We start from the raw sequence: 17,515 nt of genomic DNA, 5'->3' as shown, positions 1-17,515 counted from the left end.
CTTAAGGTCCTTTCCAACCCTACTATTCTATGATTCTATGAAAAGGGTAGATGAAAGATTTTCTTTGAGGTAATCCAGCTTTAGGTGAGGCTTTATTGGTGGCATAGGATGTAAGAGCAAACACAAGCACAAAAAGCAGAAGGGTGTTTTGAAACATTAAAAAGTTTGAATAAAATACAGGAAAAGGAAGACAGCAAAGAGATTAAGAGAAGACTGTTACTTCCTTTGAGCAACTTTGAATTACCAGGGGAAAAAAGATGGGAAAATCAGAAAAGTAAGGATAGATTTGTGGTTTGAAAGTTAAACTACACTGTTCTGCTTCTGCAAAAGCCACGTATGGTTTTCTTCATTTGTTTTGTTTAGGTGGATAGCTTTATGTGCTACAACTGATGATTTGCTTTATTGCTTTAGAGGTGTGCAGCTCTGTCCCAATACATGGTGTCTAATGTACTAAAAAAAAATAATGAGCAGCAGTAGAACTGTCGTTCCTGTCTTAGCCTGTTAAAAAGATAGGTAAGAGGAACATTTAGTTTAATTTGTGGGAGACAATTAAATAGCTGTAAAAGACTGATGCAGGTTTCTCTTTGTTTATACCACATATTTAATACTGAAGTAGTGTTAGATATTGGAGCTGGAGATATTACGGTTACCTATTCTCTTCACAATCCTAACAAAGAAAAATGTGCTGCTTACAGCACATATTCGGTTTTGCAGTAATTTTCTCCCCCCAAAAATAAGCAGCTGACAGGTTGCAGTGTCCCCATCATCGAGCACTTGGTGGAGAGCTGGCAATGAGTCGAAGGCATGCTTTATCCTGGCAAGACATGATATGGAAGGGGAGAGTCCCTTGTGGTGACGTACAGGAGTGATGGGGGCCACAGTTCCTTTGGTTGGTCCCTCCAGCGCCTTCAGCTGTAGACCCTGCAGGGAGCTGCTTATGGTAGATGGAATGCACTGTCTGAGGGAGAATTTGGTTTTCTTCTGTAAGACATCGTAGTGCTGGAGTGGCAGAGAATTAATGCATAGTGCCAGGTTTTGGACTTCGTTATTAGTTTATGGATGTGCTTTTTGTTTTTTAATTGCATATTGTTATCTCCATCTTATCTCCTGAACAACTAAATTTTTGTTGTATCTAAAATGTTCACCTCTGCTCTAGGTCATTGTCTTTCATGCAAATATGATAAACATTTGTTACAGCAAGGTGCCCAAAGCAAACTCTAAACGCAGTGCCCTTCTGAACTCTGAATCTGGAGATGGATTAGATGAAAGGTACACTGTCAAATTCAGATTTCATAGCAGCATCTGGCCTCTACTCAGAAGCTACAGCTCTGTCCTCATGTCCACTAGGTCAGGAGATATGGAGTTCCAGTTCTAAAAATAGCATGCTGTAGCTAGGTGGAGGAAAAATAGGTTACTCATCTCCTGTTTCCAGGATATGGTCTGGAGGGCAGGTGGAATGTGCCTGACAATGTGCCTTTGCAAGTGGCTTTTAGTAAAAAAAAACAGAATCTAGGACCTGAAATAGGTAACAGCCATATAGCACAACTCCTGCCATCTCCCCAAGTTTCTGTGGACCTCTGAAGGGGGTCTCCGCTCAAAACCTGTGCCATGTGGGAAGTCTGGACTCAACGTCCCTAGAAAGTCATTCTCCTGCAATACCACCCTACTGAAAACCCATGTTGGGCACTTGACTCTATGTAGAGTTGCCCACAGTCATGTACCTCAAGTCCCAGGAGCTGTAGCAGCATTCACTTGAGCGAAGATGCGTTCTTGTGGGAAGCTGCTGTTCAGTGGATGCCCAGGTTCACACGCTGCTTCTGTAGACACTCAGTCCTGTGCCTGGGCTTCCTGCCTGTGGGAAGCTAAGGTGGCTAGAGGTGATGGCGAGCCAGTGGCTTGCTTCTGTAAAACACAGAAAGGCTTAGATCTAGAAAGGGATTAAAAAGCACTAGGTACATGCATTAGATAATTGGCAGAAAAGGTGTTGATCAGTCTTGCAGCTTGGCATTACGTCTCTCAGAAGCTCAAGCATTGCAACTCGCCACTCTCCTGTACATTTTTATGGACAGTTGATGTGGACGAGCTGTTACCTTTACACCCTGGTGTAGCACAGACTTGTATGTGTTCATGGGTAATATTCAGAAACATTTGCATTCGAAAAAAAGCAAATCTAACCTCAATAAAACTGGTAATTTCCAACTCTAACATAATGTTAAACATATAAATACATATAAACAAATGCAATCAAGATAAGCTTAATTGCCAAGTAGAGGTATTTCAAGAAAACTTGCACAGAACTGCTAGAAGTGTGTCTACATCAGGTGCATCAGATGCTGATGTTAATTTAAATTCCAGCACTGCCACACCACTTTAGAAACTTGGTTACTGGAAAGGGTTGCGCTGGCACTGGGAAAAAAGAATACATTCTCATTATCATACAGCTACAAAAGACCTCAAAGTACATGAGCAAAATGAGAGACATAACTCTTGGTTTCTTACGGGTCTGAACCAGAACTCAGGCAAAAACATGGTTAAACAGGGGGAAAAGGCCTAAAGAGGGTGCCTAGATTCTCCACCATTAAAAGTTAAAACTCAAAATTAAGTAGAAATGCAATGTTTCAGAGAGGGAGGTCCTACAGTGTTACGTGAGATGTCAGATCAGGTGTTTGGGCTGTCCCCACCAACAGCCGCACCACTGAACTGAGGGTCTCAAACCACAGGGACACACAGGTTCCCAGCAGCATGATCACAGTTTGAGAACATGGCTCCTCAGCCACTGGCTGCTTGCCTGCTGAACCTTCTCTTAGGTCAAACAACACAAGTGACACCCAAGGTGATGACAATCTACTTTGGCCAGGATTCAACTGCATGTGGCATGAGGAAGAGACATACCATGGCAGCACCTTGCAGCTGGGGAGCTTCACAAACACCTGAGCTCCAACAAGCAGGTCATGGATCAGGTACCTTCAAACATCTGGTCGTGTGTTCTGAGCAAATGAATGCCCATGGGTACCTGATCCACCCCACATGCAGGGTCCCAGCTGCAAACCAGACTTGTGAAGGTGCTCCCCTTCCCCTATGCCCTTTACAGAGCCCCATCCCAGCCCTACATGGTAATACAGGCTTAGAGTATTGAAACTGGACTTCTCTGATGTTTTGCTTAGCTCTAGAAGGAGCTTCTCCCTGTATAGTTTGAGACAGGCAGTGCATGTGTTCCTGGAGTAAGTTCGTGTGTTGTGTGATCCTTGCAGTTGTTATTTTATACTTAGTTATGACATTCATCAGAGGCTTTTTTTTTTTAAAAAAAAAAAGTTTATTTTCCACAAGGAAGAGCAACAAGAAAAATTAAACTGTTTTCCACACATTGTTTTCTTGGAACAGAGTCTACAAGGACATATTCAGCACCAAAACTAAAAACAAAACAAAAAAGTACAAACAGGCATAGAATATAATCTATAAAGCAAACATTTAATATTGCACTTTGTTTCTCTAATGTTTGGATTTTACTTATTTTTTCCTAGTTCAGATCAGAATTCTCTATCAAATACTGGGCTACAACTATGAACCTCATGTTTTGTAACGCTGAGAACTGACCAATACCTGTGCAAGAATAATGCCTCTGAATAACTAAAATGTAATTTGAACTGAAAAGTCTTGATTTTATAAGCTTACAGAATTTTTCACTCTTATCACAAAGGCTGTGATGCCATGTCAATTACTATGATATTGCTCAATCCTGCTCCAATATTCAATCTTCTATTACACTGTGGCAAGTACTTTAATGCTATGTATATCAGCAATTGTTCCCTAGTCTGTTAAAGTAACAAAAAAACAAAAAGGAAGTAAAACCACCAAATGCCCTTTGATGCCAACAATCCCATCAGCTTTTAAACTGTCTGGCTGAAGAGGATAGAAGAAGGGGACATTCACAAAATTGGCCTAGTAACATGCAAGACATCACCCAATTTTCTTCTCGCCCAACACTCTTACTCAAAGCCCAAAGCCTTTTTAACTGAATCACTTAAAACGCGACTCATTTGTATTTTATCACCCTGTTGTCAAATTTGAAACATGAATTGTCATTCATGTTCTCATGAAGGCCACTTATGGAAAAGCCTATTTTGTTGCACTTATGAAGTCTTAAAAAACAAGGCAGAGGTTTTTAAGAATGAGCACCACACAGCAACACCAGCCTCCCCTCTCCTTTCTGAGCTGTTTTATTGCACAAGGAGAGAGCTACTTTGACAGATGACATCTTGATTTTTTTAAGTAGTCAAGACCAGAAGTCCATCCCTTTGTCAGTGGTCTGTGTTACCCAACTTCTGAAAAGGAAAGTTGACTTTTGTTGTAGATCTCTGGCACTTAAGTGCCGGTATTTGTGCTGCACATCTAATGGCTCCATGGCACTCTCTCCTTCCTCGGGCACACTCAAGGGCAAGTTCTCTTTCCCTATGATTTCTTGCATTGTGAATGAATATACACGAAAATTCTTTTTTTCTTGAGAGTACCACAGAAAAAGAAAGGGAAGCAATTCTAGGTAACTCATTTCTGAGTAGGGCTGGTAACACTGATCTTGCCCAGTTTAATTATACTTCTAGCCTTACTATTCTTACAGTATCATGAACCCTGAAGATAATACAAAGTGCACAAACTGAGCTCTTAGCATAGTCCAAGCTTTTCCTGCAGTTTGAAATATACTTTCTACTAGAGACTCATTACATATAGAATTTTTGGTGATTAGATAACTATATATAAAAATAAATTTACTTTCCCTTCCCATCCCTACTACTTGAGATACCGAGCTGTCTATGAACCCTAGACAGTGTACGACTATTTCCTTTTAAAACTCTGGGGGCTGTGCTGGTACTTGCTGGTGTTGCTTTCATCTGTGTCCTTATTTTTTAAAGCTTCACAACTTTAACATCTTTTTTCATGGTTCAGAAAGAGAAATGGGAATGAGGGTGGGTTTTCTAACTTTTGTGTATGTCCCTATTCCAGATCCCCATCTTGAATAAAGAACAAAAACAGAACACAAAAAAAAAACAACCCAAACAAAAAAAACCCACACCAAAAAAAGAAAGAAAAGAAAGTAACAGTGCAACTTAACAAAACAAATAGCAATTCCAACAGTTTGGCAAGTGATGAGTTCACCTGAGATTAAGTGATTTTTAGGCAGTCTGTAACAAAATGCTGCTTTGCGGTTTATAGTAGAAAGGCAACAAATTGTTAAAAGTAATCAAGAAGGTATACAATCTTGATGAAGTCTATTAGTTTCTTTCTATTAACTCTCCACCCGCCCACCCCAGCCCCACATCTGTTGCTTATCTACTACAGTAGGCTGCAAAACATACAGCAAGAAGGATTGGCTTGAAGGCATTTGATGTTTGTAAATAAATCCACAATAGGATCCAAGCTGAAGAGGTGATACATGATCAGCCTACTAGGACAATTCTGAGCATGTGCATATGCAGGTAAAGTCCAGGCTACATTAAATAAAAAAAAAGTCAGTGCATTTGTTGAAGTCTGTTGCTTTCTTTTTTTTTTTTTGTCTTTTTTTGTCAAAGCTTTCCTTTGCTCCTTACTGTGCGGACCACAAAGAAAAGAGGGGGTAACAACAGTCCAGCATAAATGAGAAAAAGCTGTAGTGACACTGAACCGCACAATGTAAGCAATGAGCATGTGCAAATTTCCAAGTCGTAAGAGGAAGCCATTCCTCTCTTACAATGTGGTTTGAGTGTTTTGACACACGACTGTAGATTAGTTAGTAAGGCTGCTCCTAGTATGTGCCAGTATTTAAGAAGAAGAAAGGAGGGGGAGAAGTGGGGAAGAGAAAAAAGGGAAGAAAAAAAAACTCAGGTCTTCAAGCATGTGGAGCAGTCCTACAATGTTACTGTAGGCTTTAAAGCATGATCACAGGTTGTTTCCATTTATTCACCATACAGGCAAGGGCAAACCCACTTCCTCTGAAAGGGTATCTCCACTATGACGCCTTGACCTTCAACACAGCAGGTACGATTCAAAACCCAAGTCAAGTCTGCTTTTTGGGGATTCCTTCAACGAGAGGGGCAGGATGGTCTGTCATTTGTGGGCTGATCTGGATTTGGATCAATCTAAAAAAAAGTGGGGGGAGCAACAACAAGGCATTTTTAGAATTAACTGCTAGAAAGAAAACCAATCCAAACACAAACTTGTCAGTTTTGGTGGGATTAAGACAATCACAGTGATAAATGGCATTCCCAATCCAAAAATTCTTCAAAAGTAACTGATAAACCTCTTGTCAGTTTGACAAAACTTTGAATGGAAGTACAGAGAAAAATTTTAAAATAGGAGTTGATAGTAATTTAGGGATAAGCACAAAAAACTAATAAAATACTTGTAAAACCTACTTTAGTAGCAAAGAAGTCTTGAATTATTTACTGTACACTAAGACATCACTCATCACTAAAAATGTAACTTAAAATTATTCCATTGATTTCAGAAGATGCTTTGCCTCAGAAGACAGTTACCAGTAAAAAGTCATTCTAATTTGAAATTATAATCCTTAAGCACCATAAAATGTCTCAGAAGTTCATGTGTTCTATACCTTTCCTCTCCTTCCTTTCTGTAAAAGGAACAAGAAGAACAACTTACTAACTTAGGTCTCCAAAACTGGTTTGTAAGAGTAGTTTAAGTGGACTGTTCTGATCAGTTAATTTTATACAACCATTTTTTGAGGACAAAGAAAGTTTCCAATTCTTTAAGTACCTAAAATGGAAACAACTTGAGTTGTATGATAGGTTTCAGGCATAGAAGAGTCCTCAAAGAGGTCTCCAGCATACAGAAATGATGCCACTCTCTGCCCACTCAACAGCAGAGTAGTGTTTCAAGTGGAGAAAAAAAAAAAAAGAAAAAAAAAAATAGTGGGTGAATTCAGGCACAATTTAGCCGAAAGACACTACTTTACTTTTGGTCCTGCACCCCTGGTTTTTCCTGAGATGCATTAACGTGGAAAGCTTTTGAAGTTATGTCACAGTTACTGAGGGGCTTTCACAGAACTAAAAACACAGCCAAAAGTGTTGAGCTGTGTATCCTCAGAAACCCTCAACAGAAAAATACTCTTGCAATTTCTCTACATGGAACTTCTGAAAGCACAGCATTCACAGAAGCAAAGCCACCCCACAGCTGTTTCAGAAAGTAGAACTGAAAAACATATTGTGCATCTACAGATCCAAAATGTGCTCACCAATGCAATGTAATATATGTGTAACACAGGGTTTTAATGAAGTTGCTAACAGGGCACGCAACCATTTGGAAATTTCTACAAAATTTTAGTATTGTGAAGGATCCCAAGAACTGCTGCTAGAATTCACCTGGCACTTTGCTAAAAAAAAAAAAAAAGAAAAAAGCTGCCTTATCCCCTGATCATCCTTTTAGTAGTTTCTCTTGATTTTAGGAAGGAGGAGACTTCCTACATTTATTCCACCATAGAGAAATCAGAAAAATAACAGCAAATCACATTGTGATGCACCTACTTCTGAATAGAGGGGTGGAGGCAGAAAACGGAATTCCTGGATATATGCAAACAATGGTCCTGGAAGCGCTCTCTCAAAGTCATCACAAGCACCTACGGGTGCAAGGCTGGACTGCCTCTGTTCCTCCGTGACCACTTCTGCATAGCTAGGAGGTGCTGCAGGGAAAAGGTAACACACAGTTTGAATTAAGTTCTTATGCACGTCAAAATACGCAACACAGTAAAACGTCTATCATTGTAAAATGCACAGGCAGGCAGGTAAATGACTTCAGTGACTTTTTAACAGTTGTTGAACATGAAATGTTTAAGATTATGCTTAAATCCAAGAGCAGACTAACTTACACTGCTTACTGTGGGCTCAATTATCCCCTTAAAAATTGAAGCGTACTCAGAAAACTGAATTTCTGTACAGGTATGAAGGATAAAACGTTACATTCTCCCAATCTCCAAAAAACTGTGCCTGTGATTCATATATAAAAAGGGATATTTATTCATTATGTGAAAACAGAGAGAAGGAGAGACAGTTTCTCCTTTGACAGGAGAGACTTACCCACTGAAAGGAATTACATTATCTTTCTAAAAATCCTTGACTTACTAAGGCTGGCAAAGGACACCACAAGCTGCTATTCTGACAGGTTACAATGCCTTTTAACCAAGGATGCAATTGGGATACTAGAGGCAGAATTAATTCTGTACGTGTACAAAGGCATCCTGTGCTTCTACTTGCGCCACCTTCCAAGCACCTGTTAATTCACTGCTTGTCCCTGAGAAAGGAAGGCATAGAGGGAAGTCTACTCTTATACAGAGGACAAGCAGATGGCAAGGAAACATCCACATGGGACTTCCTGTGGCCTTTATTATGAAGGATGTAATCTGTGTCTGTCTTCATGACAGCAATGAATAAAGCAGACAAAAAAAAAAAAATGAAACAAACTAGCAAATTGATTGGGATTTCTATTGCCACCTTACCTTCTGGTCTTTCAGGCAGTGTCAGACCAAGCCAGTTCATGTTCATGCTACACTGGCTGCTCACACTCGATGTTCTGCTGCCAAACGGATGTAGAGGAATGGTACCAATGACCAGTGGTAAGTTAAGAAATAAATCCATGGCGCCTGGAATATCAACATATACCTAAAAATCAAAACCAAGAAGAGGTGCATAATTAAAATGTATGTTCATACGAGCCCTTCAGAATTATTAGACCAAGTTATCTGTCCATGGAAATTTCCAAAAGGAACTTAAGTTTCTTATTGTCTATTCTAGGTCCAATATCCCTATGAGGACAAAAAGCTCTCGAAGTCAAAAGCAGCTCAGGATTCTTAACATGAGCCTCTCATGGAAATTTTGCCTACTCATAAAACACTAATTTAGCTGGCATACCACAGCTGTTTAAGAACATGCAGGATTTAAACTGAATTTATGTACAGAAGTCATCAGGACACTAACATCAGGAGATGTACTTGTTTAATAACCGGTTAGCACAGAATGCTCTGTTAGTAGTTCACAAGGAATGATGGAAACTACTCATGCTCAAGTGAAACAGATCATCCAACATACCATCAGCGAGTACTCCACACGGATTATACTACAGTCAAGGATTGAAGGGGAAACAGGTGGAATTTTCAGTTGTTTGCCATTCCAGGTTTCTGTTTTGCCAGATGACAAGGATTCCCCACGAAGGTTAGCAACAAGCTGTTTGACTTCCTTCATTTTCCCTTTGGCATAAAATGCCTGTGTTTGGTAAATGGCTGCCTTTGGCACCACCACACGGGAAGAGCAGTTCTCAATCTCAGCAAAGATCTGAATCGATTCCCCTAAAATAAAACAGAATTTCATGCCCTTTTTATATCTACAAGGCATAACTGCCACATTCTGTGTATTGTTATAGAATGTGCTTAGATACTGCTACCAATGCTACACTTTGAAAAGCATCTATTGATGCTAACAGGATCAGCCCAAGCTAATCGAAAAGATCTAACAGAACCGTACATTTCTCAACAATCTGGAGACACAGATAGCATTAGTTTACAAAATTAATAAATAGTTTAAGTATTTCCCTTATATAAAAGCAGCAAGTACAAAGTGACATTTTAAAGGGAAGGCAAAACATTTCCTATAATTACTTCTGTTACATACCTGGTGTGTAGCCCTTCCTTTCAATTTTGGCACTTAAGGATATTGGGCCTGAGGTACAAAACCAACAACAGAGAGTCTTTTCTTTTGTGCCTGCTTGGGGTGACTGTAAGAAAAGAACATTGCCTATTTAATTACAAGTTCCACAAATCTCTTCATTCTAATCAACATAAGCGATTTTCGGAATGTACTGCTTATGGATTCTGATAAGCATTGATAGTTTAGAGGCAAAAAAAAAGCTCAAGCAATTTAAAAGCCACCATGAACATCCAAGTTTTAGTCCAACTCTATTCCTTATTAATACTGCCTTTTCTGCTACATTTCATGCTACAGTTAAAACTACTGTGTAACTGAAGACTATAAAGCCTATATATCCCAATGCAGTGTTGACAGAGCTTTTAATTTTGCAGTAAAATAGAACATCTACACTATTTCAGAAACAGTAACTAAAGTACTGTAACCTCAACTCCTGCCATTTCCTCTGTTTCAGAATGACCCCGTTTCATCTATATTAAAGAGTCTGCTATTTTACACAGTATCAGGATTTAGGACTTGATCCAAACCCCATTAAAGTCAAATGGGAGTCCTTTGATTTTAATGGAATTTGTGCAAGGCCAATGTCCCTTTACAAGTCTGATTTTTCACCCATACATACAAGAAACCCATTTCAATGGACTTTGAGATTTCCCTCCCCTCCACAGATTATAATTTGGAAATGGGGTATGCGTCGGTGCGTGTGCGTGTAAGGAATTTCAGGCCAGATTGAAATTAAATCCTCACTGAAAGCAATTGTGATACTAAAATTAAAGAAATGTCATTTCAGAAAAAGATTATACAGAGTTGTGATTATTTCTCCCCACTGGTAGAAACCTATCTATATGGAAATTATGAATTATGCATGCCAGTATATTTTTTACTTTGCATTTTTAAATTAGCAATCTCACTGTAATATTAAGTTTCACTGCTCCTTCCAGAGATTATACTTTATGCAAAATCAAAGAGGAACAGTTATCAGTTTTCATTCTTAGTGACATTTTACAATTTAATATTGTAAATTAAATTTGACAAAGCCGTATTACACATTTTAGAAGTGAAGCAACTCTTAAGTACAGGAAAACATAGCTTGCAAAATACCAGTAGTGACAGAGTTGCTGAAATGATGTAATAATACTTAAAAGATCAGCTGTAGCTAAAGCAGCGAATGTTATGTAAAATTAGATGTGGATATTGTTTCAGTAATTATACTTAATTATTTTTATGCCAGAAACAAAGAATAATTCTGTCAATTCTTACCAGTAATGAAGGAGTGTTGATATCTATATGTTCAAAGACTGTAAATTCCTTCTTTAATTTTACTGGTAGAAACCAAGGCCTATGCAATTCGGCTTTCACCCAATAGCGCACACTGCCATGTCTGCCTTCGAATGAGGTAGCAAGTGGTCTGTGCAAGACACAAAGGTCAAAATTGAGTAAAGTCTTTTCTGTCTAATAATGATACAGTTGATCAGACCAGGGATTAGTATGCAGAATTGCATTTTTAATACACCGTAGTATTTAATGCAGCATAACTCATTTGCCAAGTTTCCATATCTTGGAAAAAATCAAAGATTAAAAGATGGGAGAAAAAAGTCATCTCCAATTCATCCTTCTATGGTTTTGCAAGGAATTGTACTACAAAATGCCAGGACAGTACACTTTTCCTTTAAACTTAAGAGGCCGCTTTCTCATCTAGAGTTTGCCCTTTTAAGGCCATATTATGACTACCAACTGAAAAGCAGTATTAGTATCAACCAATTACTGTTTTGAATATTGTATTTTGTAAATCAGGGTATTGTTTACCTGGTTTGAATCTCAGTGTCAGGTTAATTTTGGCTCCAAGTCAGCACGTTTATAGTTTGCTTCACTGTAAGCAGAATAAATATTTCGAGTTCTGAAGAGAAAGGCTATTTTGAGTACCTTCTAACTCTCCTCTACCCTATAAGACCAGCTTGAAACATTTATATAATAGAAGGATGTGCATGTATGTATATAATGATATATATACACCAGATCATCAAGACTATTCTGCTTTAGCAGAGGAAAGTCCTTTTCTGGGAGCTGGAGCAGAAACCATGTAGAAAGGATCTCCAAGCCTTTCAGCATCACAATTTTTTCTTTTCCTGTAACATCATAAACGACAAAATATCTTTTTAGTCCAGTTGCCTCTAATTAACAGTAGCTCTCTATAACTTTCCTCATTCTATGCAAGTAGATTTTACTATGTTTTACACTCTAATATATAAACAAAAAAGAAGCTATCTGCAAAGCTTCCATACTCTCCACAGGGAATAATACTGGCCATGCTAGTACTTTACTAGAATGATTCTTTCAGTTACAGGGGCAACTTCTTGAATTGTACACCTGAAACCTTTACTCACCCCCTTAATAATCCAAATAAAGGATTTTTCTAATCTGTATTCAATGTTTCACCTGGCCCCATATTCTATAGGCCAAGTGTTTTGTTTGTTGTCTTTCTTGCCATGGCTGCTCTGTGGTTTAAGAAAATTTTGGAAGTACACAAACTAACAAGTAGGCAGGCAGTGTCAAACTTCAGGCTTCTCATGCCAGCCTTTGTCTTTTTCAAGTATTATTATCAACAGCTATTTTCACAATCCTTCAGGACACTTAAAGGTGAGCTTTGACCAACAGTGGCAGTATTCTGCTAGCTATCCACTTCAAGCTAAGCATTTCACATTCGTATAAAGCATGTTTTGCTTTCTTGTATTTAAAGACCCTTCCAACTCAACAGAATATCAGTATTAGCCATATTTCCACAGAATACTAAATTGCCTTTAAAATTATCCACATATACAGGTCTTCACTTTTCCAGTAAGGTTTACTTTAAAGTCCTGCACTGTCCACTTTGAACTGACCTGTAGAAGTGTTTATTCATCTGCAGGTTCTGCTAACCAGAACCTCTAACAAACAGATTGTTTATCGCTTTAACATTAGGTACAGAGCTATTTCACATACGACACTGCTAATTTTTTTTTCAACTTTGATTTCACCACTTGCCTTTTACAGCAGACAGCTCCTTTTTTTCCACCCACGTTGAGACCCCATCTATTCTTCTGCAGTTAATCTTATTGCAACCTGTATTTTTAGATGATTTGCATACTGGGGGCTCCCCAACTACAAAACTTTAATTCATGTATGTCAGTGTCACACGTTACAGGCTGGGGGGCGTGTGTGCAGGGTACACATGGGACAACCTTTTAGCACTCCTGTTCTTACTCTCACTTCACCTTTGCTTTTTGAGAGTAATGGGATTAAGCACAGGACATTTTTCTTTCTTCATCCACCCATCCTTCTGTTTATTTCTGTTCCAGGCCTTCTGCATAAAGGCCAGCCTGGGTACACAGACCCTATTTAAACAAGAACCACCTCTCCTTTTGTTCAAACCAAGTAAAACTTGCCACATCTGTTTCAGACTGAGCTCAAACAGTTCACCTGTGATCTTATTTCTAGTTCTGCTGGTCTGTACAGTGCCAGTAAACAGTTAGGTTAGAAGGCATCTCAGCCACTCTGCAGTACTCCAGTGAAAGTTGAAATTTTCTCTCCCTCCTCTTGGAAAGGAATAAAATATTGGAAGAGCTATTAAGGTAGCAGGATTTCGTCAAAAGAAAGTGACCAACTGAGCAGCAATGAACTCACATTTTGTGCAAATTAAGAACTTAAAGGAAGTGTATTACCAGTTTAAAAGCAACCTCTTCAGTTTAATGAGATTATGTCCTCCACTGCATGTCAGCACACAATTCCTACTACCATTGAAAAGGTTTCCCCTCCACCCACAGCAGGAGTTTTGCTCAGGAGGGTGGCAGCAGGGCCTCAGGACTGCATGCGGGCACTTACGTCTGTGGAAGCTCGAAGCTGAATGCATATTCGTGCCTTCCTGAATGGATGGTGTGAAGGCCTTCTTCTGAATTGTCATCATCTAGAAGGGGGAAAAAAACCCCAACATGCTATTCTACCTGCACACATTTTAGATCTTACATGCTCTTCCAGTATAAAAGAGATTTACACACTTGTTATAGCACTTAAGAACATGGTGTCCCAGAAACAAGGGTCTTTGGCCCATTCATATTAACTGCTGGATGTGGGGACAAACCTCACTTACAGAAGGGTATGCAAGACTGCCAGGTTCACTAAAGATTAATTCACATTAATTCATATTCCTTCATATTTATATGCATTAATTTATAATCCTGCTTCCGAACAGTGAAACAGTTGCAACTGCTGCCATTTCAATGCCTGCCTGCAATATCTGGAATGGAAATCATGCCTTCGACTGTTACTCCTAGTTAAAATGATATAGGGATGTCCCTTTAACAGAATTAAGAGATCTGCATGAAGCTTGCTGCACGAGATCAAGTTTGGAAATTCAGCCTCCTTTTATCTCCTGGCCGGCCAGAGTGCCCACGAATTGATCACCAAAAAAAGAACTGGAAAGGGGGGGGGAAAAAAAAATCCAACGGGTGTTCAACCACCACCCGCAAAGTACCAGACAAATTCAATGGCACAAAAAAATGGCCGAGCTGCCCGATTAGTCCAGAGCTAAATTTTTCAGGTATTAAGATCCGGATATTTTCTGGGTCCTTCAAGAAAGCTGACCTTCATTTATAGCCACAATTTCTTGTATGCTTTTGAGCACGGCAACATATTTGTAGTTTATTCTGTGTGATCACCACAAAGCCAGAAAAACGCTGACTGCATCAAAATGAAAGTTGAGAGAAAAATAACTGAGCGACCCCACATAAAAAGGGATGGAATAATACAAGGTGGATGCAGCGAGACAGCACAAAAGGCAACCACTTATATTTAATGGTCTGAAGCGTTAATGGAGACACATAGGATAATTTTTAAGTTCCCACTGTCCTACAGAGAACGCCAATGCTCCCCCCCTCCTGCAGCGCACCGCAAACACGGAGAGATCTTTAAAGAGAAATAGCCCAAAATTAAGGAAAACCCGCACCAGCAGGCTGCCGAGACAAATGAACCTTCAGCGCGCAGCGCCACGAAACGAATGTCAGGAAAAGGACGAGGCAGCTGTGTGTTGGCGTGGGGGTGTGCAGTGTTTTTTTTGGGGTGCTCTGGGCTGGTTTTGGGGTGGTCCCAATCGCGGCCCTCAGCTCTCCTCCCCTCAGCGCAGCCCCGTCCTGCCCCCCCCCTCCCCACCCCGCCAGCTCAGCAGTCCCGCCGTGCCGGGCGGCCACGCTGTGGTAAACAAGTGCTGAGCTGTCAATCAGGGGCCAGGCTGGAGCAGGAGCCGACCGGCCTAAACCGGCGCGAGCGGATCCCAGCCAGCCGCTCATATACATACGGTATACGTTACACGCGCCACATTCGCTCAGCCAGCTCCGTCCCCTGCCGGCACAGAGAGAGAAGGAAGGCGGAACACTGCTCGCCCCTTCTGCCAAGACCCCCCCACCCCGACTACCAAGTACAAGCAAAGCGACTTCACCGGCCGCGCCGCCCGCAGAGAGGGGCTTCCCTCAGGGGAGCGCCCCCTGCCCGCCGCGCCCCGCCCCGCTGCGGGCAGGGGAACCTGCTCCCTCCCCCCGCCAATCAGAGGCTGGCATCGCCCTAGCAACAGGCCAACAAACCGCGGCCGGCCAATCAGAGCACGGGCGGGGGGCAGGGCCTGTGCTGCCAGCTCAAGGGAGCGGCGCCCAGGAACAGTCATTGGAAGTCTGCGGCGGACGCCGGGCCCCGCGGCCCCGTCCCCTACCTCCTCCTCGATCCCCAGAAAACATTTCCCCCTCTAGGGCATGCCGCCCTGCAAACACACCCCTCTCAACTCGCGGATTTGGTCCCCCCGCTGCGGGAGGCTTGTGCGTACCCGCACGGTCCTGTCACCCGCGACCGGGAGGTGGGTAAAGTTTCGCTCGCGCGAGCAGTCCTGAGGCGGAGGAGGGAAGGAAGCACAAGCGATTTCGTTCGTGAGGTGAAAATAGTGAAAAGGTGTTAAAACAGCGTTGGTTTCCGAAATGGTTGAAAATGGGCTAGGTGCAGCTGGAGTTCTCTAAAAAAAAAAAATCGCATTTTTTTTTCCCTTCAAAGGGAAGGGAAATATCCCATAGCTGCAATATTTAAGGTGCAAGAAGGCGGCAGGAGCGGCATCACAATTACATAACCGGCTTTAACATTATTTTCCTGTGCTGGGGAATTAAGTCATCGCCACCACCTGACGCGTGCGGCCAATCTGCGCGGAGCGGGCGGGCGGGGGAGCGGGCGGACCCCCCCCCTCCGGTCCCAAACAGGATTGAACCGCTTCGAACAAAGGCTGCGAACTTCGTGAAAAAAACAACCCCCGGGCCCCGGGCGCGCACCCCTCGGCCGGGGGAACCCCGCGGGGGCACTCAGCTGCCGGTTTTGTGAGGGATACTCCGTAACGCAAACCCCCACCCCATCATCTTCTACCCATCAGAGCAAATCTGTACATCAGGGTGCCCCCCACTCCCTCCCCCCGTACCTCTATCCCCCGAGGGAATATACATAGAAAGGGAAAAGGAAAGCGATTTACTGGGAGTAATCCCCCCGCCCTCCCCATTACACGTGTACCAAAATATGCCACGGGGAATTTTTTATCTGCAAATAAGCAGTTTTAACTATAGATAATCACATTATCGGCCCGAAAATCTGAACTCCGATACGTCAAAAACTCTTTGGTTTTGTGCTTTTGTTTTTCCAAGGCCGCCCACAAGACGGTTATTGCCTGTCTGGGATTGTTTTAAGAGCTGCTTTCACCACGGAGGAGCATGCTGATAGTCTCACTAGGCTAAAAAAAAATAAAATAGCGTGTTTAAAAAGGTAATAAATATAAGGTGTTACTAACTGCCTCCGTCGTTTAAGGGCAGGTAGCTCCACAAAGTCTGGTTTGCAGGCACTTTACAGAGGCAGCTCCAACATTAATTACCCCGGTAAGGCTACTGGCTCATTAGCATAAAATGAGAAGGACAAGCACAGGCGATACAAAAGTATATACAGTAAGTATACATATATAACTAACAAATAATATGCCAATTTACAGACCCCACTGCTTATGCAGGACAGCGCTCACCTCTCTCCTGGCCGACCAGAGTGTCCTTATGGTTGAAATACTCCACTTCCTCCGTGTAGTTCTGCGTGTAGGCAGTGTTGGATCCAGCATTTCGCGACTCGGTCCAGCGCACCTTCGCGTGTCCCCTTGCATGGATTTTGAGCGATTTTACTCGGATTTCCCCGGTCACTTCTAAACTGACCCTTCCTGAGACCGTATCCCCGCTGGAGTACACGGGGACATTGCTGTCATTCAGACAGTCAAAGCTTATTGTCAAACTCTTCACCTTTCCCAGCACCATGTTTTTTTAATAGCAAAGAGTACAAAAATAGACTGTAAAAAAGGGAGAAAAAGATAAAGAAGCGAGTAGGACCGCCTCAGGGGAAGGGCGGCCCGTGCTCTACTGCCCGCGCATGAGGACGCCGTGGACCCCGGCGCGGGGCGTACCTCCACCGCCGGTGCCCGCACCCCACAAAGGCACTACCAGCGCCGCCGCACCCGCCTTATAAGCCTTCTGACAAACAGGCCCTGCCGCGCATGCGCCGCACCGCCAGCTGCCTCCCTCCTGAGGCGGGGACAGCCCAGCAGTTGCGGTGGGGTGGAGTTGTTGGGCGGTGTGCTGCTAAATTCTCTCCATGGCAGTTCTGGGTGTGAGTGCGGAAGTCTTTTTCACTGCTGTTTCACAGAACCATCTGGGTTGGAAAAGACCTTTAAGATCATCGAGTCCAAATATCCCAGCACTGCCAAGTCCACCACTAAACCACGTCATTAGGGGCTCCACCTGCACGGCTTG

At 42.0% G+C, this 17,515-nt stretch overlaps 1 protein-coding gene across 1 annotated transcript; it reads right to left on the bottom strand.

Moving 5' to 3' along the window:
• Window positions 1-3,449: 3,449 nt before the first annotated feature.
• ARRDC3 (arrestin domain containing 3) lies at window positions 3,450-17,181 on the bottom strand. Its single transcript, XM_062605210.1, has 8 exons — window positions 16,744-17,181; window positions 13,536-13,617; window positions 10,938-11,085; window positions 9,648-9,750; window positions 9,069-9,325; window positions 8,480-8,642; window positions 7,512-7,666; window positions 3,450-6,110 (listed from the first exon to the last, which is right to left on the bottom strand). The coding sequence occupies exons 1-8, from the start codon at window positions 17,021-17,023 to the stop codon at window positions 6,054-6,056; spliced, it is 1,245 nt and encodes a 414-aa protein (XP_062461194.1). The 5' UTR covers window positions 17,024-17,181; the 3' UTR covers window positions 3,450-6,053.
• Between the last annotated feature and the right edge of the window lie 334 nt (window positions 17,182-17,515).

Source organism: Pezoporus occidentalis, unplaced genomic scaffold (assembly GCF_034315485.1).
Source record: "Pezoporus occidentalis ecotype Australia unplaced genomic scaffold, CSIRO_AGI_Poc_V1 ctg90, whole genome shotgun sequence".
Lineage (NCBI taxonomy): Eukaryota > Metazoa > Chordata > Aves > Psittaciformes > Psittacidae > Pezoporus > Pezoporus occidentalis.
Note: the sequence above shows the minus strand (reverse complement) of the source record. Positions and strands in the feature narration are given on the sequence as shown.

Coding starts and splice junctions, on each gene's coding strand:
- ARRDC3 (XM_062605210.1), bottom strand. CDS start 17,023: ATGGTGCTGGGAAAGGTGAAGAGTTTGACAATAAGCTTTGACTGTCTG. Junction 11,086..13,535: donor AGCTTCGAGCTTCCACAGAC/GTAAGTGCCCGC, acceptor TGTCTTGCACAG/ACCACTTGCTACCTCATTCG. Junction 9,751..10,937: donor TCAACACTCCTTCATTACTG/GTAAGAATTGAC, acceptor CTTTTCTTACAG/TCACCCCAAGCAGGCACAAA.